Raw genomic sequence first — 27,698 nt, 5'->3', positions numbered from 1 at the left:
GCACTCAGTCAACATTTAAGAACAAATGAAACCATGTAATGCACCTTGCATAAAAGCTAGCTTTAAAATAAACGACGCGCATGCTCAGGCCCTTAAGTTATGTCTGACTCTTTGTGACCTGGTGGATTGTAGCCCGTCAGGCTCCTCTGTCCACGGGATTCTCCAGGCAAGAATACTGAGTGGGTAGCCATGCCCTCCTCCAGGGGACCTTCCCGACCCAGATTTGAACCCTTGTCTCCTACATCTCCTGCATTACAGGTGGATTCTTCACTGCTGAGCCACTGGGGAAGCCCTTAATAAATGGCATCTTGCCTTAAATTGTTAAAGTTTCAGGTTCAATCTACACGTGCACAAAACAACACTTAGTCTGGTCTACAAAACATCTAGACATTTATACAAAGTGGGTTTTGCAATTTAGTCACATATTAAGTGATATTTGTTATCCAGGACTAATCAGAGGTAGAACGACAACAAACCCACACAAGGACTCATGCCTAGTGACCAGACACTTGGCAGTGTTGAAGCAGCACAGACCTGGAAATGTTCCTTTCAGGAACACGGCCATTCCCAGCTCTCATCCATCACTGGGTGTCTGTGCTTTCTCTCTCTTACCACAGCCAGCTGAACAATGCCACCAACACCGCACCGAGCACTCTACCATCCAATGTGAACAGAAAAGTCACCCAGGACATCTTACCACGCTTTCACCCAGAAACAAGGGAGCTTACTCTCCCAGGGATTAAATCAATCCTCCAGTGTGATCTCTGCAATCTTAGAGGTTATGCCCGTCTTGCATTGACAACACCGATATTCTCTGCGGAGCTACGAATATATCGTTATCAGGCCACCAGGAATGTGGGATCCTTGTGACCAAGCCACCAGCACCATATAACCTCCAGCCACAGCCAGCGATTCTCCCACTTCCTCGCCTGACACAATGTCCCAGGCCGCTTCTCTTACCTTTGGGGGAGATGTGCCTCCAGGTAACCGTGGGCTCTGGTCTACCCGTTGCTATGCAGGTGAGGCTGATGTTGTTGCCTTCGTTAATGGAGATATCGGAAGAAATCTCCACAATTTTGGGAGATACTGTGGAGACGAAACAGGTAGAAGGAAAATTAAAATTTTGCTGAAATATTTCTTTGCTGTCTTCAAAGGGGAGTGGGCAGAATAATCCAGGGACAGAAACGCAGGGGCTACAGTTAATGAGGAGGAACTAGAGGGATCACCTTACGCATGAGAGAAACATTTCACCTTGACTTCAGCTTTTATTTCCTTCTATTTAAAAGGCAATGTCAGAGAGCCTGGGACGGTGGCTCAGGTGGTAAAGAATCTGCCTGCAATGCAGGAGACACAGGTTCGATCCCTGGGTTAGAAGATACCCTGAAGAAGGGAATGGCAACCCATTCCAGTGTTCTTGCTTGAAGAATTCCATGGACAAAGGAGCCTGGCAGACCATAGTTCATGGGGTTGGAAAGAGCTGGACACAACTGAGCCACAAACACTTTTACTATGTATTTTCATAGTAAAAGTACAACAAATATTTATAGGATGGAATTAGAACGGTTGTTCAAGGGAACCACTTACCCAACTAGCTACATGTTTACAACAGTCTCAAAACCAGGCCATTAACACGGGCCATTTCAGTTCTACCATCATTAGTTCTGACACACTAGTGCTTCAAGTGTACGTGGCCTCTCTGTCCAATTCTCATAGGTGTCTTCACATCAGTTTTCCTCCTTCAATCAGCATGCCTCTGAGCCACCCCCAAGTGTCTTTCCAGAACCCATGATCCCCCAAGACACGGTGTTACCTGGCCTGCAGGAGACCCCAGGCAATCTGACCATCACCCTTACTTCCCAGATGAGGCTAAGACCCCAGTGCAACCCTCACACAAAAATAAGACTGGTTGGAACTTTCTGCGCTTTTCTTTTCTCTTCTGGAACTAATCATCACACACTCCTGGTTATGCTGGATTTTTCTCCTCCAGAAATGGGGGTGTCTGCAGATAGCGGTTCTTTGCCATTTTCCCTCCTCCTGAAAACTGACTTCCCACCCATCTCTAAGCCCCAGCCAACCAGGAATGCTCATTAACAAGCATTCACTGGGCTTTGTTTCCTGAGCCTCAAGCCCTTGTTTCTGGTTTTGGTCCCCGAGCACCTTTCTCCAACTGTCTAGACTGACTGGAATTGTTCAAGGCCTGGCTGAGCCAGCATCCCTTCCAGGAGGTCTTCCAGGCCATGTCCAAGGGCACTGCCTCTCCATCCTGGAGACCATGTAGTTTCCTCCACAGTATCAAGCTGGCTTACATAACGTGTCATTTTTTTTCCCTTGACTATACGTGATTATACTGGAAGACACTGTACAAGAGCCTTGCTCATCATTTTATTTTGTGCCCTCTCCAATACAGCATCTTGCATAAAGCAAGCACCAATTCATCATTTTTAGACTTAAATCCACACGGAGCCTCAGGTAGAAGCAGTATGAAGGTGGATGTAGCCAGGGCTGGGGAGTGACCCCAACCTCTAAGATCTGAAACTTCTAAGACATATCATTGTGATTTATGGCTGTATCATTATAAAAGCTAAACTGAAACTTCCAGAAGAGAACAAAACTGGATGAGTTAATGACTGAACACTTGATTTGCTGACTATCTGAAGGAGCCCAATTCCTAAGCTCTCTAAGTCATTTAAATCTGAAGCATCTTATACACACAATTTTAACTTCAAGTAATTCTTGAAGCCCCAGCCCTGATCCTGCCCCAACTTGGCAGTTGCACAGCCTTGCCTGTTTCTCAGAGGACAGGCTGCTGCAGAAAGACGGTGCTGGCCTTGCAGACATCGCTTCAACTCTGCAGGTAAGTAATTTATTGATCTGTAAAGCACTCTGAGATGCTCTGCAAGGGATTATGTCACGCCAACGCCACGCAATAAAATAAAAAATGATGGACTTTGTGAACACAGGGTGATTTAGGGTTTGTAGTTGGAAGTGTGCTCAAAGTACATTTTAAGTGGAAATCAGGCTGGGTAATGAATTACTCTTGCTTTGGAAGGGCTTGCTGGGAGTTCATTTTCCTGGCTTCTTACATGATAGCTAATCTGCTAATCATACACTAGAGAACAATGGACAGTCCCCAAGTAGAAGAGGAGGCAGTTTGGGCCAGAGCTGTCAGCAGAGTGAGTATATCAAATGAGACCATCACACCTCACGCTTGGAAGAATCATCTAGAATTGTCTCCCTCCTCTCACAACTGGAACTCATCCAACTCATGCAGCTGAAGTTGGGGAAATGCTCACTGGCCTTTCACGCCTGCCTCAGAGTAGAGCTTGAAGATGGCAGATTGCCCTGAGACGAACTTGAGAGGCAGACCATTCAGGGCAGAGAGGTGAGGTGGTCTGACTAGAGGTGCAATCCCAATTATCAGAACCAAACTGGCACAATGCCGAAGATGCAAGGAGATTACAAGTATCATTGTCTAGGTGGCAACTTGTAACATGCTGTCAGTATGTAAAACTAAATTGACAAGGATGCACTGTGATTGTGGCTAATACATGTTCATAAGAAGATTCTGACCAATGGATAGGGCTACTTACAATTTTATTTTGTTTCCATGGCTACATCCTACCTTGGCTAATCAAGCAGGCTGTTAGAAACATGCTGGGCTTGCACTGCTTTCATTCATTCATTCACGCTGGTTCATTCATTCATCCATCAATAGTCACTGAGCCCTTCCATAGCCCAGTGTTGTGCTCAGCCCCAAGGACACGACAATAAAAAGACACAGTGCTTGTCCTCGAGGAGTCCACAGTCCAGAGATGCAAAAACCAGAACAGAAACCAATCCCTTTAGTGTATACGATAAGGTGGTGAGGAAATGCACAGAGAGACACCCTAGCCAGCCTGGAGATGGACGTCACGGAGGGCTCCTTGGATATGAGACACCTCAGATAAGTCCCAGGAGATAAGTAAACATTAATCAGTTCAGAGGAGGAAAGGCATTCCAGGCAAAGGGGGTGATGTTAGAAAAATCCTATTATTAAGACTTTTGATGGCCAGGCATCATCGTTAATGGAAGAATAGCTACTGAAGGAGGAAGGGCCAAAAGTCACTCATCAAACATTGAGTAAGAAACTTCCCTGATGGTCTAGTGGTTAAGATTCTGCCTTCCAATGCAGGGGGTGCGGGTTTGATCCCTGCTCAGGGAGTTAAGGTCCCACATGCCTTACAGCCAAAATATCAAAACATAAAACAGAAGCAATATTGTAACAAATTCAATAAATACTTTAAAACTGGTCCATGTTGGGGAAAGAAAAAACAAAACAATGAGTGAACACCTACTGCATACGTAACCGTGGATTAGGTGTGTGCGTGATGCAGAAATGCACATGTTTTGTTGACCCTCCAGGAACTTACAATCTATTGGGGGAAACTCCCTATAAACATCCCAGTGCATCACAGGGTTGTGTGTGACTGGACACCAGCAGTACAGACATTAAGTTCCATGAGTTAGTGTGGGAGAATCACAGCCAGTGAGAGGATGGGAACAGCTTCTCCTGGGTCAGAGTCTAGTGTAGGGATGGACAATGGAGAAACAGTCAAGAAGGTGGAGGAAGTGAAGCTGCTTCAGGTGGGACGGAAGTGCACGGGCACAGATGGGAAGGCAGGAATCCAGGATGCACGTCAGGGTGCAGTCTGCCCACCGCCAGAGGCGATGGAGAGCAGCGGTCCAGAGCCTGGATCCACCGCACTCAAGCCGGGCAGCCTTGGCTCCGTCACCTCCACGTTCTGTGCTTCACCTCTTCATGTCATGAAGCCAAATGCACGCACTTCACAGGGTCCTTCTCAGGATTTACGGGTAAGTTTGTGAAATGCGCTTACAGAAGTTCCAAGCTACGTGAACTATGCAACAAGCGAGTTTTAGTATTAGGTGCGGAGAAGACAATGGCACCCCACTCCAGTACTCTTGCCTAGAAAATCCCATGGACGGAGGAGCCTGGTAGGCTGCAGTCCATGGGGTCGCTACGAGTCAGACATGACTGAGCGACTTCACTTTCACTTGTCACTTTCACACACTGGAGAAGGAAATGGCAACACACTCCAGTGTTCTTGCCTGGAGAATCCCAGGGACGGGGGAGCCTGGTGGGCTGCTGTCTATGGGGTCGCACAGAGTCGGACACGACTGAAGCGACTTAGCAGCAGCAGCAGCAGTATTAGGTGAGGACTTCCCTGGTGGCTCAGCAGGAAAGAACTGCCTGCAATGCAGGAGACATGAGTAGACATGGGTTCGATCCCTGGGTTGGGAAGATCCCCTGGAGGAGGAAATGGAAACCCATTCCAGTACTCTTGCCTAAGAAATCCCGTGGACATTGGAGCCTGGTGGGCTACAGTCCATAGGGTCGCAAAGAGTCAGACACGACAGCATGCATGCACAGTGCTTGGCAAATACGTATGTCATGGCAGCACAAAATGAATGGTAGATAAATTTTAATCCACTCAAGGATTAACCCACTTCCTGGGTTTTAACTGCACCTTATAGGCAATGGCAAGCATTTGAAATTGTTTAAAAGAGGAAATACTATATATAAGTATATAGTAAATATATATATACATATTAATATGCTTTAAGCAAAATAAGCTTCTAACAAGGTGTCAGAGAGAGCAAATACACAGAGATTCGAGTGGAGAAATCAATTTCTACAAGTGATGTTCAGGGCCTGGGTTAAACTGTGGGCTCTGTAAGGGTGGAAGGAAAAGGGTGGGTTTGAGAGCAACGCCAAGGTCAAGCCGGGGTGCCGGGGGATTTCCCAGGTGGAGGATTCAGGAGCCCGGAGTCTGACATGAAGGCCGTTCAGTTCAACAGCAGCTGGATGGCTCATTCATTTACATTATATGAGTAACTTTTTTGGGGTAGAACATTAGTTTGATTCTGTATTAGACAAGTGCTTGGGGATGACAAGGGACCAGCAGACTGGCAGGACTGTCCTGTTGGCAGCTGGGATCACACAGTCGAGGTCTAGGGTGAGTCTGAGATCTGCAAAGAGTCCATGGACCCTTAAAAGAGGCCATCAGCTTCTTTCCACATAGATGCATGTGATGTCTCTGCTGACTTATGAGGTCTGAATCTAGAAAATCGATCCCCTGTCGAACCAGAACAACCGAGAAATGGTCAGGTTAGGTTTGGAAAAAAGGTGGAAACCCCCTCAGCCATGCTCTTTGGATCAAGTTCCACATTAATGTATTACGTTAAGGTCTAATCTGGCTCTTATTGAATTTTAATTCAAATGTGTAAATAATTAAATAACATAATTATTAAAACAGTATTCTGGGGAACTTCCTTGCTCTTCATGTAGCCTCCATTGCCCAGGTGTTAAGTTCTAATAATTATGTCATTAATAAATAGCAATTGGCTGTTTTTAGCGCACAGTAGATACCCTATTAAATCCAAATTAAGATGCTTTATTAGCCTTTCACGGTCCTGTGGGGCTGAGGATGCGCAGAAGCGCCTTGGACCAGGCTCCTGAGGACTCATGCAGATCTAAGCATCCTAGATGCTGCCTTTGCTGCTCATGGCATGTCCCCCTTCTTCACACCCATCCTCTGACCCCCACCTGTTCTCTGCAGTGAAGATCTGAGATGCCCATGGCAGCTCGGGACTGTTCTCACAGAAAGGGTAGCATCACAGCTAAGGCCTTGGGACCTGTGTCTTTACAGAATTAAAAGGACCCCTCTGGAATACCCTCGACTTTCCTGGTGTCCAGAGGCACCCAGTCCTGGGCCCATAACCTGGTGTAGGAATGTCTAGTCACTGGCTTCCCTTCCTCCCCAAACACCTCAGGTCAACCTTTGGTTCTTCATAGTTTCCTTTCTCCCCGCTCTTCACCTGGCCAGGTCTGTCTTACTCTTTAAATCTTAGCTCCTCCATGAAGCCTTCCTCCATCATCTTTCCTGATGTAGCCCACCCCACACCAGATTATTGCATACGGTCTGCTCTTCCAGGGAAAATGTAAGCCCAACTGGTTGTCTTGTTCACGAAGCATTCTGCACGCAACACGACGCCAGAACACAGTTTGTGCTCAACACGTAGGCTTTGAATGAATGAATGAGTGCTTTGACAAGGCTGTAAGGAAATATAAGTACACTGAACTAACTAAACTTCCTCAACATCTCTAAATATCTCTTGAAGGCTTTTAGAGTATATAACAATTTCAGTGGTTCCTATTTATTAAATCGTTATTGTTGTTTTCTAGTAAGTTATATCCGACTCTTTGCAACCCCAAGAACTATAGCCCAGCACTCCTCTGTCCATGGGATTTCCCAGACAGTAATACTGGAGAGGGCTGTCATTTCCTCCTCCAGGAAGGAAGGAGATCTTCCTCACCCAGGGATCGAACCTATGTCTCCTGCATCTCCTGCATTGGCAGGTGGGTTCTTTACCATGCGAACCACCTGCGAAGCCCCACTTTATCTTACCCCTGTACTAATCCCACAAGTAGATATTATTGCCAAGCTGACCAACTGTCCTGGTTTACCTGGAAGTTGGGCTTCCTTGGTGGCTCAGACGGCAAAGAATCTCCCTGCAATGCGGGAGACCTGGGTTCAATCCCTGGGTTGGGAAGATCCCCCGGAGGAGGGCATGGCAACCCACATCAGGGTTCTTTCCTGGAGAATCCTTATGGACAGAGGAGACTGTGGGCTACAGTTCATGGGGTCGCAAAGAGTTGGACACGACTGAGCGACGAAGCACACAGAGCACAAGGTGATTCCCAGAACATGGAATTTCAGCGCTAAAACCAGCTAAGCTCCAGGCAAATGCAGATGCCTGGGTCACCCTCATTGTCTCCTTCCCTACATTTTACAGGTGAAGGTACATCTTCATCTGTAAAGTGTAGGGGGTTTATAATGCAGAATTTTAAAGTGTTTTCTTTTTAATGAGCAGAAAGATGGGTTAGAAAAATAAGAAATGCACGTTGAATCATGGATGCACACACAAAAAATAGAATTCGACCATCTCATATATGCACTGGGACTATGAATTTCGTTGTGAATTAGAAATTTTATAGGAAGTGTGACTCCATTATTTTATTTAATCTCACAAGAATGCTATGAGATGGCACCATTATGATTCCGATTTACAGATGCGGAAACTAAGGCTTTGTGAGCTGTTAGTGACGTGCGCCAGGTTATCCAGATGGTGAGACAGACTGCAGCTTATGTCTGATCTCAAATGTATTCTCTGCACACAGAGTTAGTACAGTGGAGTGTGGGTGTCCTGCCTGGGGTCTTGTTGACACACCCTCCCACGACGGGCACCTGGCTTTGCAGCTCCCTGTGACCACCTGTCCACCCACAGCCCTTGGTTATTCCTGCATAGCATCAGTCTCTATCAGGAGAGTGGGTGAGGGGTTTCATCAGTATACTTTTGGACCTTCCAGTGTCTGCATGACTGTTTCGTTATCTCTGCTATCCATCACTGGCTCTTCCGAACTTTGCATTGGCCTCGCCCTGTACACTGGACTCCAGAGCCACAGCTCCTGGGGAGCGTTCATGTGAGGCAGGCTGTAGCTGCTGCCTCTTGCAATCAGGGGTCCTAGCTGTTCCTGTATCGTGACAGAGAAATGACCCATCAAATCCACTGCTGAGTCCACTGAGGGGCACTCTCTTGGTTTATTTTGACTGAAAAGACTAGCCAGCCTGTCTTTTGTTCGATCCTTTTCCCTTCTTCCTTTTTTTCCAGGGCAAATATTTGTATACTAGGATATGTCTTCAGGTATCGTGGGATCTGTGGGATCTCTTGATAGAAAGAATCCTCAGTTTTACCCCAGAAGCCTGAGTATTAAGCCCAGGTTGACTGTTTCTAGCTGTATAAACTCATGTCAATCATTTAACTCTCAGATTATTTTAATTATATGAATACCTATCTTGCCTTTTTAAAGCACATGCTCTGTGGATCAGATAAAACTGTGAGAAATTATATTTTCAACACAAGCACTATTCAAATGTGATTTATCGATATTATTAACAATGTGTATCTCTAGAGGCCCAGATGAGGCTAAATATAGACATCAGGTGCAGTGTGGGGGCAGAAGAAAGACACTTTGTTTAGAGGCTGAGACTGACTTGACCACCCCCCAAGTGGGTGCTCATCCCTTCATCAGAAGTGCTAGAGCTTTCGAGGTAAGCAGGGTCTTGAGGTGAGGACATAGGATGCAGTGGGTGTGGGGTGGGGGTTTGCAAAAGGACCTTCCGCCTCCACTACCCCGCCCCAGCACTGCGCTTGCTCTCTCCCCTCTCCAGAAGGGAGAGGTTAGATCCTAGATACTCAGAATCCCAAATTAGAGTCTGAAAATGCAGCGAGCTCCTTGACGACACAGCCTCAGGCGGGTTGTTATTTCTTTACCCAGAATCATTTTGTCATTTCTTACATCTTACTCTTTCTCTCTCCCCATATTAAAACCCTTCTTGTTTGCGGGGGGGGGAAATCAAGAAGCCTGGGGAGAAAAGCTAGTGATTTATTCAGGATTAGTCATAAGCCACTGGTTCTGAAGTTCAGAATGTGTTCCTTTCAGGATCCACTGAAAGGTGGAAGTCTCTGCGAGCTCTGATCCTGACCTGGTTTCCTCATGCCTGATAGAGACGTGGGGAGGAGGGTAAACACCACGCGGGCCCCACGCCACGCTTCCCTGCTTCTGGGCATATTAGCGCAAATTGAATTTCACAGCAACCTACCTGCCACCATCAGTGCTCTGTTATATTTGGCAACATCCAAGAAATTGCTAAGAATGCTCTCTTCATCAACTGTTTAAAGGGCTGATGCAAGGGAATCATTGCTCATCACGATATCCAGACAGAGCAAGTGCTTTCCAGTTCTGGTGTGAAAGCACCTGCTCTGGGATGAAGGCACATGACTGGCCTCTTGCTCCGCACGCAGCTCTTTAGGGACCAGTTCACGAAGGAAGGAGAGACAGCAAGGACACCTTGTGCGCCAAGTGCTTTGTCAGGGGCTTAACAACTGCTGTGTGTGTGCACTCAGCCACTCAGCTGTGTCTAAGCCTATGACACCGGGCTCCTCTGTCCACGGGATTCTCCAGGCAGGAATACTGGACTGGGTTGCCATTTCCTCCTCCAGGGAATCTTCCTGACTTAAGCATTCCTGAATCTCCTATATTAGCAGGTGGATTTTTTTTTTAAACTATTGAGCCATCTTGGAATTTCCTTACCACTTGCTGCTTCCTCTTAAATCCTCCAGGGAATCCATACCCATTCCCTGCTTTGTACAGTAAAGATGCTGACGCTCAGAGAGGGGATGCAGCTAACCCAAGGTCTTCATACAGGGAGTCAGACAGACTACAGATTCTCTATTAGAGAGAAATCAACTAAAATTTATACACACTGAGGTCCTCAATAATGAAAATGATGGTACAACAAAATGGCATGAAGAACCTGATTCACCTACATGATTTCATGAAGAAAATTGGAAAGAGGACTCCAATATTTGCTGTAAAATTGATAAATAATGGGACATGGAACAACAGACTGGTTCCAAATAGGAAAAGGAGTACGTCAAGGCTGTATACTGTCATCCTGCTTATTTAACTTATATGCAGAGTACACCATGAGGAACGCTGGGCTGGAAGAAGCACAAGCTGGAATCAAGATTGCTGGGAGAAAAATCGATAACCTCAGATATGCAGATGACACCACCCTTATGGCAGAAAGTGAAGAAGAAGTAAAGAGCCTCTTGATGAAAGTGAAAGAGGAGAGTGAAAAAGTTGACTTAAAGCTCAACATTCGGAAAACTAAGATCATGGCATCTGGTCCCATCACTTCATGGCAAATAGATGGGGAACAGTGGAAACAGTGGCTGAGTGTATTTTGGGGGGCTCCAAAATCACTGCAGAAGGTGACTGCAGCCATGAAATTAAAAGACGCTTACTCATTGGAAGGAAAGTTATGACCAACCTAGATAGCATATTAAAAAGCACAGACATTACGTTGCCAACAAAGGTCCATCTAGTCAAGGCTATGGTTTTTCCAGTGGTCATGTATGGATGTGAGAGTTGGACTATAAAGAAAGCTAAGTGCTGAAGAATTGATGCTTTTGAATTGTGATATTGGAGAAGACTCTTGAGAGTCCCTTGGCCTGCAAGGAGATCCAACCAGTCCATCCTAAAGGAGATCAGTCCTAAGTGTTCATTGGAAGGACATGCTTCAGCTTAAGCTGAAGCTGAAACTCCAATACTTTGGCCACCTGATACGAAGAGCTGACTCATTTGAAAAGACCCTGATGCTAGGAAAGATTGAAGGCAGGAGGAGAAGTGGACGACAGGGGATAAGATGGTTGGATGGCACCACCGACTCAATGGACATGGGTTTAGGTGGACTCTGGGAGTTGGTGATGGACAGGGAGGCCTGGTGTGCTGCAGTTCATGGGGTCGCAAAGAGTCGGACACGACTGAGCGACTGAACTGAACTGAACTGAACCCATGTATTTTCCTACTTAATATAAAATGCTGAGGCTGTAAACAGCTACTAACTCGCTCGAAGCCAGTGAGCTAGGAAGTGGCAGCTCTGCCTACAGGGCTTTGGGATCAGATGAAATACGTCCCATAACTGAAAGCATTTAGTGAATTGCTAATTACACTGCAGATGAATGCTACTGTGATCAATCAACATAATACAGAGTCCAATCCACTCCTGATAAACAGCACTAGGGTCTGCTGTCAAAGCCAACCCAGAGGGGCTGAGCAGGGCTTCCTGACAGCAAACCTAGAACCAGCTTCCTCCACGCCACTCAGACGTAGGGGCTGGGGAGATGCACTAGGAGTTGTCTAACCCACTGGTCCCAGCAGCCACAGCCTCACCACGGCGTTGGAGGCCCTGCCCCCAGGCCTCTTCAGGCCTCTTCAAGCAGATTCTTTTTCTGCCTTGGCATCTGGCAAAGTCAAAGGTGGTGTAATCAAAGCGATGGCTTTTCCAGTAGTCGTGTATGGATATGAGAGTCGGACCATAAAGAAAGCTGAGTGTCGAAGAATTGATGCTTTTGAACTGTGTGGTTGGAGAAGACTCTCGAGAGTCCCTTGGACAGCAAGGAGATCAAACCAGTCCATCCTAAAGGAAATCCGTCCTGAGTGTTCATTGGAAGGACTGATGCTGAAGCTGAAGCTACAATACTTTGGCCACCTGATGCAAAGAACTGACTCATTGGAAAAGACTCCGATGCTGGGAAAGATTGAAGGCAAAAGGAGAAGGGAGTGGCAAAGGATGAGATAGTTAGATAGCATCACTGACTCAAAGGATATGAATTTAAGCAAATTCTGGGAGATAGTGAAGGACAGGGAAGTCTGGAGGGCTGAAGTCCATGGGTGCTGCAAAGAGTCGGACACGACTGAGCAACTGAACAACAACCTCTGGTATCTTCCAGTGGCTCTCACTCTCAAAGCAGGCCCACAGCTGATGCCCATGAAACTCAAGGGCCCAGTTAAGGACAGCTACCCAAGTGTAGCTGCCCTCTTATTGTATCCTAGACCCCATCCTCCAGATAGGAGAATGAGATGTTTTGCACAAGCCCCAAAGATCTGCAGAGAAAGGTGACACAGCCCCCATCTGGCTCAGGACACATGGCTGGGCCCTCCAGGCAGCCTTGGCCTTAGCTGCAGGGACCCTTTGCCTACTTCAGTTTTGTGTCCTCAGCTCCGATGCTCCCACTGCATTTTTAGCAGGGATTCTATTTCTCCCCATTCAGGAAGATGTTCACTAACTCTGCCCCTGGATGTTCTGGATGTTCTTGCTTCTGCTCAGAAACCCACCTTGCAGAGAGAAGAACAGTCTTTCTACAACAGTCAGCACGGCTGTTCACCAGACCCCAGGATGAACTTCACACTTGGCCATCCTGAGAGAAAACATTATGCAGATGTGTCTGTACGTGTCACCATGATCTCCCAGATTCCTGGCAATGGTTCTTTTTGTTCGGACTCCCCTCTTGCCCTGAGAGTTTCCCAGGAGAGCAGACTCCAATCATTCCTTACTCCCTGGCTGCCTCATCTGGGTCAGATGGGGCCAAGGGGCAAAGCGGCAGAGCAGGGACAGAGGCCCTGCCTCCCAGGGGCCCTGCACTCAGCTCTGCGGAACCCGGCAACTCCAGGCTGTCAATCTGCTGACTGCCAGTGGTGCCAAGATCGCTTCCATTCTCAGCTGCTTTGATGGCGTCATCAGCACTTTAATTCTAATTGCCTAAAAGCACTGGTAGTTACACGCTCAAATACAAGCTATAAAACCATGTGCAGCGGGGAATTATGCTGACGGCAGTGCGAAAGTGGCCGCAGAGTCCTCCCCACCCCGCCTGGACTGCCGTATGGCCCAAATTTTTCCACAGACTTTTCTCCTTCCCTCAAGCACCTGCAAGGTTAAGTTCAGAGGAGCTCGGAGGGGAGTTTCTACCTCTCTCCATCCAAGTACTGATGCTGCAGACATCAAAATGAAACTGTGAGTTATACCTCCCGCCCTGTGACCAGCATCTTTGGGAATAATTAAGGTGAATGGAAGGAACATCTCATTGTCTGGCCTTGAATCCAGAGGCCCAGAAAGTGGCCCCACTGCTGTGCAAAGTAACCTGTCAGTTGGTTTTAAGCTGAGTTTTTGTTCCGAGTCTTTATTGCCACTAAATCCCTCATAAAGGTTATGGTCTGCGAACAGATCAAGGTGAAGCCTCTTCCCCTCTAGGACGAGAGGTGGAGATGTGCACTGGTCTGTTTGAAGCTACAAGTTCTCAGTTCTGTGAATTCTCCTGCGAAATACCAGGGATCTGGGGCTAAGGAGGGAGCGTGGTGGGAAAGAAAAAAAAGTTCTAACAAGACTTCTTGTTAATACAAAGCTTGTCAAACACATCACCTAGAAACACTGAATGTCTTTATTAGATTCTTTTACCTCCCCCTGAGACGGGGAGGACGCCACCAGTTGCTTCTCGGTGAAGATGTTATCATCCAGAAACTAATTAAAGGCTAGGAGGGAAGCTGGGTCCCTCACACTCCGGAGAACAAGATGCATTAGCAACCTGAGTTAAAAAAAAATACCATAGTGAACTTCAAATCGAAAAGGGCAAGCTGGGACTTCGACAGTAACTCTCTCTCCCTCATCAGCTCACAGCAGGTGGAAGTGGGACCATCAGGATGTCAGTGAAACTTGACAGGAGGCCGTCTGTTCCCTGGCACCACTTGGGAGGGGAGTTCTCCTCTCCTGGTGCAGAGTGGTCTTCTTGCCAGCCTCTGCCCTCACCCGTAAGAGCTGCAAGAGATGTGTGTCTGAATAGCACTTGGCTATCTGTGCTCATCAAAGAGCCTCACCTTCTTCCTATCAGGTTATCCTGGGGATTCAATGAGGTCATACACTGAAGAGCCTAGAATAATATCAGGTATACAGTGTGTGCTAAATAAATGATAGCAAGTTGGCCTGATCCTTAGTTGTTCAATAGACAAGTTCACTTGCTATGTCCCAAAGAGAGGTCTAGATTCCTCACCTCCTTGACTAATTGTCCCATCCTAGTTCATGACACCATCATTGTCTCCCTGTCAAGGACAAAGGTGTGGCAATTATCCATCATGTCTCCCTTTGCTTCAAACTCTACAACCACTTATTAAGTCCCATCGACTTTATTGCAAAAATAATCCTCATTTTGCCTCGATGGCTTCTCTTCTCTTCTTTTTTTCTACTATTTACATGGACATTCCATTTTCTGCATCACAGGTGGACCAATTAAAAGCCACAACAACATAAATCAGATCACCCCATGCTTAAAAACCACTCATGGCACCTGACTGCCCTTAGAATGACACTCAAAGTTCACATCATGTCTCAAAGACTTGACATAGCTGCCCCCTGGTGAATTTTGACCTTAGCATGACCACTGCAAATTCTGTTCCCTCCCTAAAATGTTCTGTCCCCAGATTTCCATGTGGATACCTGTCTGTCACTCAGTTCTCATTTCAGTTGTAACATATTCTGCGTTCTTCTTGAGCACAATATCTCAGAGAGCACCCAGCCCCATCCCAGTGATCTGCCTTAGTTATTTTATGGTTCATATTCATTCTCTGAAACTCTCTATTTATTTGTTTATCGTTATTTATCTCTTCTCATTAAACCCTAAATTTCGTTCATCCCCTCTATATCCCTGTCACCCAGGACAGTGCCCAACACACAGTAGGGACTCAGTACATACATGCTGAATACACAGCCTTTCCTGCTCACAATCAATTTCCCCTTTCTTCAGCTTTCACTCTCCTTCATTCAAAACACTCCCATATGGAACCCTCCTACACTGTTGGTGGGACTGTAAGTTGGTGCACCCACTATGGGAAACAGTATGGAGGTACCTCAAAAAACTAAAAATAGAGTTGCCGTATGACCCAGCAATCCCACTCCTGAACATATATCTGGACAAATAAGTAAAGTGGAAGTGGCTCAGTCATGTCTGACTCTGTGACCTCATGGACTGTAGCCTGCCAGGCACCTCTGTCCATGGAATTCTCCAGGCAGTAACACTGGAGTGGGATGTCATTCTCTTCTCCAGGGGATATTTCCCACCCAGAGATTGAACCTGGGTCTCCTGCTCTGCAGGCAGATTCTTTATAATTTGATCCACTATAAATCAAAAAGACAAATGCACCCCAAGGTTCACAGCAAGGTTCACAATAGCCAAGATATGGAAACAACTTAAATGTCCATCAACAGATGGACGGAGAAAGAAGAAGATGTGGAATTATATATATATATATACACACACACACACACACATACAATAGCATATTAGTCATACACTCATAAAAAATAAGGAAGTAATGCCATTTGCAACAACATGGACGGACTTAGAGATTATCAAATAAGTGAAGTAAATAGGAAAGAAAAGACAAATATCATAGAACAACACTTACATGTGGAATCTAAAATATGACTCAAATGAACTTATCTATGAAACAGAAGCAGACTCACAGAGAGAACACACTTGTGGTTGCCAAGGAGGAGGAGACGGGGGAGGGATGGACTGGGAGTTTGGAATCAGTAGATGAAAACTATTTTATAGAGAATGGATAAACAACCAAGTCTTACTCCATAGAGCAGGAAACTATATGTTCCTTTATCCTGTGGTAATCCATAATAGAAAATAACATGTATGAAACCAAGTCACTGTGCTGTACAGCAGTAATTAACACATTAAAAATCAACTATATTTGAATAAAATAAATTTTTCAAAAGTCACTCCCATAAAACAGATCCTGTTTTGCATTGTTGGTGTATGGACAGCACACCCTCACTTGAACATGTGACCCACAAGGACAGCTCTATCATATTTGTGTTATTTTTTTCCTAGGTTTCACTTGTGCATGCCCCAACAAGGAGCAAGGGTCCTTGCAGACAACAGATGATCGCTGGCAGGTTTTGTTTAGCTTTTCTGTGCGACTCTTTTACACCCTTCTCTGTGGAAGGAGAAGAGCCCTGTAGGCCATTGTTTCCTCTGATGTCCTGACGTCTCAGAAGACACAGAGCCTGACCGTCTGCATCAATGCTTTCTCTGACTTCATAACAGGCAGCAAATTCCAAAATAGAAGACACAGCCGCCCTGGCCTCTAATCCACAACTGAGAGGTGTCTGTGCACATGTATGTGATATGTGTGACATGTATCACACGTGTCTCATCTGACATGTGTGTAACATGTATGTCTGAACTGAATCAGGCTTATCTTTGCTGTGGCTCTCCGGTAGTAAAAGACATACTTGCAGTAAAAGTTTCCATGGCCATACGTTACTGCCACGTGCACTCCCAAAGCTACACATATGTCCTGGGCGTGCACACATACCTCTCAGTTGTACGTCAGAGGGCAGGGAAGCTATATCTCCTATTTTTGAATTTTCTGCCTGTTATGAAGCCAGAGAAAGTGTTGACGTAGATGGCCAAGCTCTTTGTCTTCTGAGGTGTCGGGACATCAGAGGAAACAATGGCCTCCGGGGCTGTTCTCCTTCCACAGAAAAGGGTGTGTAGAGTCGCACAGAAAAGCTAAACAAAAGCCTGCCACCGGGCAATACATTAAAAATAGGTCTGTGCGCCTGAAGATAAATCAGTAACTCAAATACTCCTTCCCTGAGCTGGGCATCTTCAAGGGACCAGGACAGGTGTCTCCAAGCTGAAGTATTGGTTTAAAAAGTCAGCCTTTAAATTACATTTGGGCTATTTCTTTCCTGGCTGGCTGTATTTTTTGTGATCTATCTAGAGGCTTAAAAAGACACACAGAAAAATAAATCTCAGTTCCATTAAGCACACACTCTGGACTTGAATGTTTGTTCTTATCTTTGGCCCCTCTCTCCCTCGGTTCCCCCGACCACTCTTCCCCCCACCATCAAACACAGGCCCCAGGAAACGTTTATGATTGCTCCGGACACTGATACTAATCTAACTCCCTGTAATGACTGTTACAGGCTGATTTCTTTTCTTTGTTTATGAGGCTCTAGTGCTCACACCCCAGGAATTCTAGACTCCAGATATAAACTCATCTATACTTATTTCTCTGGTCAAAATGGGGGTTAAGGAATTGGTTCCCCTCTGCACTGCCAGTCCAGGAACAAGGGTCAGCAGAGACAGTCAAGGGTGTGATGCCAGGGGGTCCAGATGAGATCAACAGCAGTTAATGCACTGCTTCCACGTGGAATCAGGCTCAGGCCCCTGCTGAGATGAATCAATATTTAATAATTGTGAGATATAGTTATGTGCACGCAAGGGGTCTCCTTTCCACCCTCATGGGGAACCGTTTGCAACAACTTAGCGCGTCAGCATCTCATAACGTCTGGTGCTAGCTCCTCTGGCAATTCCTATTTTTATCAGCAGTACCATCCGTTTCTAAAATGCATAACAAAGATAATAAGCTAATCCCCCAGAAGAGATCTGCCTGGACCAAAGTGGGTAGGCACTGACGTGTGTTCTTAAAGCCAGGAGATGGAATTTTCCTTACTGGAGACGGGGGCTGGAAAGGTGCTCTGTGGTCCAGGAGGGGAGGAAACGACTTTGCTTCTGAGACTACTTATCAGTGCAGTGCAGAATTGGAAAGCAGGCCTCCTGGTTCTAGGGGCATCATGGTGGTGAGAGGGGAAGACTGCAGGCTGCCGCCCTCCCTACTCCTCCATCCTCCATCTGCGTAACCCTGAGGCCATCGCTTTTGCCCTGCTTCACCTGCCTCACTGGCAATAGGGTAGGTTTGGATTAGCCGGTTCCCAATCTTGGCACTCCTGATTTTGGGAGCGGATGTTCCTCCGTTGTGTTGGGGACTATTCTGTCCTTTGCAGGATGTTCACCAGCATCCTTGGGCTTCACCCACTAGATGCCAGTATCATCTCTCATTCTCCACCTGAGATTCTGGACAACCACAGCTGTCTCCAGACATCATCAAGTGTCCTGGCAGGGGAAACTCCCCCTCACACACTACACACCCACTCCTAGAGACTGCAGGCCAGACAACCCCTAGGAAGTCTCCTAACTTTCCCTCTAGCTCCATGTCTCTCGTTCCCTCTTTGGAAATGTCCGTGTAGAGAGGTGAGTTAGGGGCACAGAGCACAGTTGTTTGGAAGCTCCTCCAGCATACACTCTTCTCTGGTCACAGGACTGGGCTTTGCTTTAAAAACCCAGACAGCCTTTGTCCACCGTGAACCTCACCTCCCAGCCTTCAGCGGCTCGTGTGCATCTGAGTGGCCACATTCCTTGGCACATCCTCACCAGATGCTTCTCACTTCCCGCTGCAGGGGCAGAGATCATGGCTACAAGCACCTTCCTGATCCCACAACTTCCCTTCAGGGTCAGAGGTACCCAGACATCCGCTCTCCTTTGCAGTTCACCTACAACTGCCTGGCTCCCTCTCGCGGCCTCCTCTGCAAGGTTCCCAGCAGTGCAGGGGAGCAGCTGCTGAATGGCTCATTACCCAGGGCAAGTCCGTCAGAGGAGCCTCCGCCTGAGCACTGGAATGAATCCTTCAATTGGCTAGGAATGAATGCATTAATCTGGGGCGATTAGAGCCTTTTATCAGGCTGCCTAAAATATACTGCCTTTCCAAAGCTTACTGAGCAGGCATTTCACCCTGAAGAGATATGTGAGGTTGGGGGGAGACTATGTTGGTACAAACTAAAACAGAACAGCTAAGAAAAACACGAAGTAAGTGGGGGACACAAGAGAGCAGCCACGGTGCATGGAACATACTTGCAGACTTATCATCTGTTTTTCTCCTGGGTACCAGAGCCTAAAAAAAAAAAAAAAATTACATCATCTGAGCAATTTTCTTCCCACTGAGAATGAAGAAAAGAGAAGCAAGACTCCGAGAAAGTCGTCTCCAGAGATGTTTTCCTGGTGACGGTAGAGAGGCCAGAGGTTGACCAGCTCCATTCCCATCCTGCACACGGTGGGGAAGGTTAGACGGGCGGATGTGGACAGTGGCCTTCAGGGATGCACGGTGCTTCCCTGGATGTGGGACCAAGCAAGAAGCTTTGTCCACATACCAGCCACCACCACACCTCTCTGAGAGGATGACGCGTGCAGTCCACGGCCAGTCACACCAGCTCTTAGACCCTCCCATGTAAGGTCACAAGGAGCCCTGGCCGGAGACAGCAGCACTGGAACCAGGGCAGAATCGCTGGGGTAAAATCACAGGACTCCCAGAGCCAGTGAACTTGGGGCCAAAGGATTTATGTCTTGAAGATAATTGTCTTTATTTACAAACTAGAAACTATCATAGCTGTCTTGCCTTACAGAGTTTCTGTGAGACTCAAATTAGGCAATTTAAGTGAAAATGTTTTCATGTCAATAAAGAAAAAATATATGAGACAGGGCTGTGATGCTATGACCCAAAGGTCAGGATGGGGTGAGGGAGTGGAAGTGGGCAGTCCCAAGCAGTGAGCACCTGGATGCGGAGCATGGTCTCCACCTGCTGTCATCATGTGGGTTCCTCGTGGAGCCATAACACCAAAGCCAAACCAAAGACAGGAGGCTGCCTGAGTCACCTGAGACTTGATGGGGTTTCCATGGAGAGGTCTGGGCTGATGGAAACAGGCAAACTGACATATTAGTGGATCTGCTGCCCGCTGACTGATTCCTGAGTCTCTGGCTCCTCTGCTGTCCAACCTGCTTCGTCCCGCCTGCCCTCGCTGCAATGTGTGCTTCCCATGGGCTGGACATGATGAGAACGTCAGTGTGAGGAGAGAGCCTGGGAACAGTCCCAAGGTCTAGCACGGCCACCAGGGTTCCTGCAGGTTCTCTTTGTTTCTGTCTCCAGGACATCTGGAATCTAGTGGGCTTCCCCAAAGCCTGGGGTTGACTGACTTCAACGGTCCTCTTATCTAAGGCACAACCACTTAGATTTGACTTCCTTCTTTCCCTTCTCTTTATTTCTAGGGTGGAAAAGAGATTAATAGCCAAGTGTAGCCATTATGTGTGGCTAGGATGAATCAAGTCCAGTGCAGCTGTCTGCTTGTAAGTGCCATGACCCACGATTTGCCTGAGCACAAAGCAGGGTCAGCACTGGAAAATTCAAGCCACAAAATAACATGAAAGTGATGAATGCTCCTGAGCCCCCCAATCCCTTCCTGCCTTCTCTTGGGCTCTCTCCCAGCTCTCAGAGAAGCCATGCTCTTGGAAAACTAACTTCCAACCCTCTTCCATGCCAGAGATGTGGAAGCTCCTTGGATGACTGGGACCACACACACTAAACATATAGTCTTCTTTTAATAACCGACATTTTAAAAACTATATATACAGCAAAATTAGCCAGGCCTGGTCATTTGTTTTGGAGAAGATTACAACAGCCCATTTATGTTGTTACTGGGGAGGGAAGAAGATAACTATTTGTGGTGTAACAGAATCATGAGCAATGGGATAATTGGAAGGCAGCAATCACTAATTTGGGGTATCATTTTTCATTAGACCAGTGCTGGAAAAAATCTTTACATGCATTATAAACGCAGGGCTAATTTCAGAGAGATGTTCTGATGGATGAAAATCTCCTCTCTTGAGGAAGAAAAGTGAAAAGTGATCATTAAAGAGAACAGCAAAGTCTTCAACATCTCCTGCAGAAAATGCGTGCATGCATGTGTGTTGGTAGGTCGGTTGATAGGTCCGCATGAGCATGGACACATATACACTTCTGTGCACATATATGCTTTAAGGCACACATGCTGGGAAGGAGTGAGCAGGGAGCAACTGAGAGGGTACATGATGCTCAGGCATGCAGTGTCTTCCGACATTCAGCACATAACAGTTTTTTTGTTTTGTTTTCTGTTTTTGTCAATAAATTCTTCTATTTCTATAGAACTGAACACAGACGCAAGATTTTTTTAGAGGAACTGGGAGAATAACAGATCAGATGCCATCATAAGACTGTCACAATGTATAAACAGTTTCAGCAGAAGAACCCGCTGTGCTGAGGCAGACTTCAGTAAAAATTTAAATCAACAGAAATTAACACCAAAAAATGAGCAGAAAACAGAAGGCCAGGTACACAGTTTCATAGGAATGTCGCTTCCTAAATCGCAACGCATGACCAGATGATGTGATGGTGTATAGTGTAGGTTTACAGTGACAAAATACATTAATAACACCGTGTTAACCTTCCTGAAGGCCCAATATTTGTAACTGAATATTTTTTTTGGCCAAAAAATATATGTAGTTAATGGTTCATTGAATTCATACAGTAGAATTACAAATACTCTAAATTTAAAAAATGCAGCATTAATGTTTTAGGGAGCTTGTTCTTCTCTGGGCTTTCCTTTTAGGTACTCTCAGTCAAGATCAAACTTCAGGTGGGGATCAAGGGCTATACCAGCTTTACTGCCAGGACGAGAGGATCCAGAGTGCAGCATGCCTGCAGGCAAAGGAACTTCTCATTCCCTCTTACATCAACAGAAAAAAAGCAGCTCTTCTTCTTCTTCTCAAGCCATCTGGTCTACCTAGCCAGTAGTTGTTGGAAGGTCTTAGAGGTAACAGAGACCCACCTGCTTGTCACTGTAGGAACCCAGGCTTTGTAAGTGCCTTCGACACATAAAAAGGAGGGTCCAAAGAGAACAAGGGGAGAAAAGTCTACTTTGGAACTGGTCAATGATCTAGAGATCAACTCAGTATCACCCTTTCTCCTCCAAGAGATAAAAGTGGAGACAGGAGCTACAAATCCTTCTTCTCCATCCCTAGGAATGAGGCAGACATTTTTGTGGAATTTCCCCCTTTTGGTGAGTGGACACAGGATATGAGGCAGAAAAAACTATGGTTATCCAAACACTTAGTCCTTTCCAGAGAGGCTGTCAAAAATAAAATATTTGATATACAGAATCCTTCTCTTATTTTAGTTCAACTGTATGCGTAGGAAATGCTGAGATCAAATGATTTTCCACAGTACTAATATACATAACATTCATTAAGCAGCTCACAGGCAAGGGTGCTGTCACTGCAGGAGGATAAAAGAGTGGAGGCATCAGATTCTAGAGCGGTGATGGTTGCCCTGTGGCAATGGAGAACTTGAGGGTGTTTGCTCTGACTATAGGAAATCCATGCAATTCTTTTAGATCCACGATATGATGGCGCTGTGCTCTGCTGTAGCACATTTGTTTATTAGAGAATGATTTATAATTTCCAAGTACTTGCTAAAATCCTTCATTCGCAAATCAGACCATGGAAGCATTTTACACCAGGGTTTTCCCAACACTGGTCCCCAGAACTTAATACTTCCAGGGAATTCTTTCTGGGTAGTATGGCATATTCAACAAATAGAAAGTCCATGCATTTATATAAAATTATCCTTTTTCAATAATTAAATATCATAAGAATTATATTCCAAACTCAGCTGGTCTCTTTTTCTCTCTTCCAATTAGATAATTTAGTTTCATCCAATAGTACTTACTGTTTTCAAATACAATAAAGAGAGTGGCAGTTAGCCTGATTAGGGTGTGTGACTTTATTTGGGCAGGAAGGGAGGCAAATTTCTACAGCTTCTTAAATCCAGAGAAAACACACTTGTCCTGGTTCTTCCAAGGAACATAGAGCTTTTTCATACGGCACCTGTGTTTATAAAGGCAGTGATAGCAGTTTCAGAATATTGTACTAGGAAATGCATGGTCTTTGGACTCTTCCCCTTAATGGTGATTGCAAATTTGGCTCCAGAGTCCCATACGGATGATGTCTGCTAATCTACTAAAGAAGTCGACTAGAGTCTACTGAAATGAAAATTCCTTCAGAAAAAGAGTGTGTGTCTTCCTGATATTCTGTTAAAGTATTAATATCTAGCAAGGTGTTTGGTGCCAAGCACCTGCTGGAAACAATTAAAGCAGAGCTGCAGGAATCAAGGTCCTCAAATGCTCTGCTTGTCCACTTCCCTGCCAAGTGTAGCCGGTAGGACACAGTGCACTCATTGGGAACACCACCTCTTCCTGGACTCCTCTGAGACTTCAAGGCGTCCTTACAGATGTGTTCATTAATACAGCAGTTGAATAGCCATTCCCTGAGTACCTATAATGTGCCAGTTCCACAAAACAGAAGCAGAAATGAATAAGACAGGAACACTCAGGGAAAGGGCACAGCAGCAGGTGTAGAATTTGTTGACAATCTACGGAACAAATACTCTAAATGTTCACCATGTCATGCTCATGGATCAATGGTGATGGGCACACAGGGAGGAGGGCAGAGGGCGACTGCTTAGCTGTCATGTGCTTGGTCTTCCAGGGCTACAAAGGAGAGGCTTATATAGGAGGCAGAAACAGCCTGTGTGTGAACACTAGAAGTAAACTTTGAAAACGCTGAGGGATGAGTTGGTCCATATTCCTCTATCATAACGTTAGTGATGACAAGTGGCAGAAGACAGAAGGAGAAAAATAATTCAGGGTCCCCTTTTGCAGGAATCTCTATATCTTACTAAAGAGTTTGGAGTTTATCTCATAGGAAATGGGAGCCACCAAAGGATTCCAAGCAGGACAATAGCAAAATCAAATTCTTATTTTGGAAAGATAATGCTGACAGTAATAAAAACTGCATAGTGGAGAGAGTACTAGTCAGAGGAAGTCACTGCCGTTACTACCACCGTTATTATCATCAGCATCAATTCACCACCACCACTCTTCACTTTCAGCCTTACCTGACCTATAGGGCACGGCTATTGTTTGTAAGCATTCACAGTGCTTTAACCAGACTGCCGCAACCAGTCACTGCAGCAACTCTAGGTGACAAGTACTATTATTAACATTATTCAATATACAGCACAGAGCAAGGTGAGGGAAAGTGCTTAAGGTCACCCAGCTAGTGACTGACAGAAGTATGATTTGTACACACGGCATCCACAGCCTTTATACCATTCACCCCATCATTGGCTGAAAGCATTTAAAGTCCTCTAGAAATGGCATAGGTTGATCTAAATAGAAAAAGTAGAGTGGAAATGAGTTAAGGATTATTTTGTCAATAAAATTTTAAGGCTTCGTGACTTAAATAAAACACCAACAAAGTAGATGCATACCATAAAGAGAAAGACATACTTGGGTCTTCCCTGGTGGTCCAGTGGTTAGGTCTCGTGTTTCCACAGAAGGAAGCACAACTTAAATCCCTGGTTGGGGAACTAAGATCCCACATGCTTCATGGTGTAGCCAGTAAATAAATGACGAGACTTTTTTTTTTCTTTTACAAAATAGTTGCAGATGATTGTGAGTTTTGTTGACTGAATGCATGTTGGTGTCATTTGTTGAGATGAGAAATACCAGAGAGGTTGATTTATCTTATAGAACATGCAGTGTGCATTTCCCATTCTTTCAAGCTATTACTTGGACTCTGAAGCTTTTTCCTAAATATCAGAAACCCTAGACAGTGTGAGTCTAGTCTGACATCTGGTAAGACCAAAGAGCTATGCTCTTCCACTCCAGTAGCTGGAGAATGGGCACATTGCCTGGCCTCTGCCTGCTAGGTGATCTTCTCAAGAACTCTGCCTCTATACTGAGTGATGAAAAGAGGCAGGGACAGTTTGGAAGTCATTCTTGTTGGGATGCCTGGTGCTCAGAGATGTCAGAAGGACCACAACAGTGCCAAGAACAGTCCCTATGTTAGCTGTGGTGGCCGCAATGCCCTGGCAAGACTCTTCTTGTATTGTGATTTTTTTCCCGCATATTGACCTCTTTCCCATTTTTTAATCAGCCCTCTGTCAATTTCCTGAGTTCTACAACATAGTTGCAATCAATTTCTCATCTGTTAAGTCAAACTGAGTCAATTTCTGTTGACTGAGACCAAGAACCTAGCTAGGTACAGAAGATAATAAGACGAGTTTGAAATATGTTGAGTCCAAGCTGTCTTCAGGACATACAGGTTAAGATGTTCACTAGACAGCTTGTAATCATGTGGGAATTTAGAGGTGGGCACACTCTGATGTTTGCCCACGTCAGGATCTCCAGCTCATGCTATGGTTGATAGCATCACCTGGGGAAACACGAAAGGAAGAAGCTCAAAGTTGAAACCCAGAGGAAAGTCAGCATTTTTGATTTATGAGAAGGATTTAGGTTATTAAACAAAGGGGACTTAGATGGAGTGGGTCAGAGCTGGGTGAATGTCAGGAGAGAGTTGTTTCATGAAAAATGAGAAAAAAAGATCAAAAAAGAGCGGTGGCCAAGACATCAATTTCAGCAGAAAGAATCCTGAAAAGATGCCCTGGGAGTTGATAAGAAATTACTGGTGTCCTTAGAGGAACACTTTACTTTACTTTGAGTAACTTATTCTGAGATCCTCAAATAAAATAAGTAGTCTTAACTTATAGTGTCAGATGATAGACCATATCTATACAGTGGAGAGCCAAATGTGTCACTTCTTTCCTCTCCCGCTCCTTCTTATTCTTCTACCTTCTCCCTCTCCTCCTTCTTCTTTTTTTCGGAAACTCTTTCCAGGAAAGCGGCCCAGTGCTGGTAGCAGCAGAAAACAGTGGATAGACACCTGACAACAGAACTTCAGCATATTCAATTCAGTAGTCAACTCTAAAGGAAATGAGCCCTGAATATTCACTGGAAGGACGGATGCTGAAGCTGAAACTCCAGTACTTTGGCCTGATCTGATCTGAAGAGCTGACTCATTGGAAAAGACCGTGATGCTGGGAAAGATTGAGGCAGGAGAAGGGGGTGACAGAGGATGCGATGGTTGGATGGCATCACCGACTCAATGGACACGAGTTTGAGCAAACTCCGGGAGATATTAAGGACAGGGAAGGCCGGCGTGCTACAGTCCATGGGGTCTTGAAGAGTCAGACAAGACTTTGCAACTGAACAGCAAAGGAGAACAGGGGATGGAGGTGGTGCTGTGAACTCTTACTTTGGTGATGATATAGGTGTCAGATTTACAAGAAATTAGGAACTCAGGTCCTTTTGTTTGTGTCCAGCTGCTCAGGACACACTTTATGGAAAATTATGAGAAGATTTGCTTTTTTTTTTTTTTTCTCCTCTGGCCTGGGAAACCTAGAGCTTGCATTCCTGGAATCCAGGGCAGATCAGAACTACTTGTTTAGGGGAAGCTGTTCAGTTATATAAAATTTTTATCATTTGTCCTTTTGCTTTAAAGATTTAAACATATTTTCGTCCATTTTTCTTGTTCCTTTGAAGTTGCCTGCTTCACTTCTTGGCTAATCTCTGCCTTTAATAATAATCCATCACTGTTTAGTAGCTTCTTTAAAAGCCATGTTTGACTTAACATGACTGTCAACTTCTCTCTGCCTCCCAAATGCCCTTGCTAATCATCTCCAACATCTACTGGATAATTTCATCCTCCTTAAGGATGTTCTTATTCTCTTTCATCTTCACAGGTTAGGAAATAATTTATTAGACTGTGAATACATGATACAAAGTGAATGTGAAGCTCCATACTGAATGAATCACCTTTCTCTCCAAACCCAATCAGTCTCCCTTTTATAATATATTCTAAAAGCTCTTAAACGGGTGTTCATGGGCCTTTAAGGAGATTTAAGGAAGAGTATCAGATTTTCCAATAACTTTCTGAAAGTGCATGCGAAATAACATTTCTATTATTACCACTTCTGATTTCATGTGAAAAACTGACACAGAGAGGTTAAGACACATGTCATGGTCAAACAGTCACATTTTAACAGAGCCAGTCAGCTCAGTGCTAAACCATTATGCGACACTGTTCCACAATCAAGGACTTCTCCCATTCTTCTCCAGTTTCCTTACTCTCCATATGAGTCACTGAATCCCATGGGTCTTTATTGGCGAAAAAAGCATTCAAGTCTGTACCTTCCCCATCATCGCAGCAAATTATCTTAATTCAGGCCATCCTCACTGGTCCCCTGATATGACTAGAGCAGAGGATGCCAGTTCTGTCCAGAACGTCTTTCAAAATAACTTCTTTATCCTTTCAGAAATGCAGATTTCCTTGGCTTATAATATTTTAAAGTATTCCCTTTTCATTCAGGTTAGCAGTGGGTATAATCCTTAGCTGGGTGTATCAAGCAAGGACCTTCAGGACTGGCATGAGTAGCTTCAGCAAGCGTATGCTTTACTGTAAGGTACCCAGTCAAGCAACCAGTCACTCTCTCTCACACACACTCGTGGGCATCACACACTCAAACAGTCTTTGCCTGCCCACCCCAATCTCTCAATCACTGACATCAATAAATTGTATTAGGATCTTTGTGCCAGTCGCCTCTCCCCAGAATTTTCTCT

General features: G+C 45.4%; 1 protein-coding gene across 4 annotated transcripts in view; it reads right to left on the bottom strand.

The window, feature by feature from the left end:
- The window catches only part of NTM (neurotrimin), a 420,911-nt gene that overhangs the window by 122,952 nt on the left and 270,261 nt on the right, over nt 1-27,698 (bottom strand). For all 4 annotated transcript variants that reach the window (XM_055414990.2, XM_088832437.1, XM_088832438.1 and 1 more), the window contains exon 3: nt 961-1,086. In XM_055414990.2, the coding sequence (XP_055270965.1) occupies nt 961-1,086 (126 nt within the window). The remainder of the gene's footprint in view (nt 1-960; nt 1,087-27,698) is intronic.

The sequence above is a fragment of the Moschus berezovskii genome, chromosome 25 (assembly GCF_049115385.1).
Source record: "Moschus berezovskii isolate FMDL1 chromosome 25, NW_MosBer_1.0, whole genome shotgun sequence".
NCBI lineage: Eukaryota > Metazoa > Chordata > Mammalia > Artiodactyla > Moschidae > Moschus > Moschus berezovskii.
This window is presented reverse-complemented; position numbering and strand designations above follow the sequence as displayed.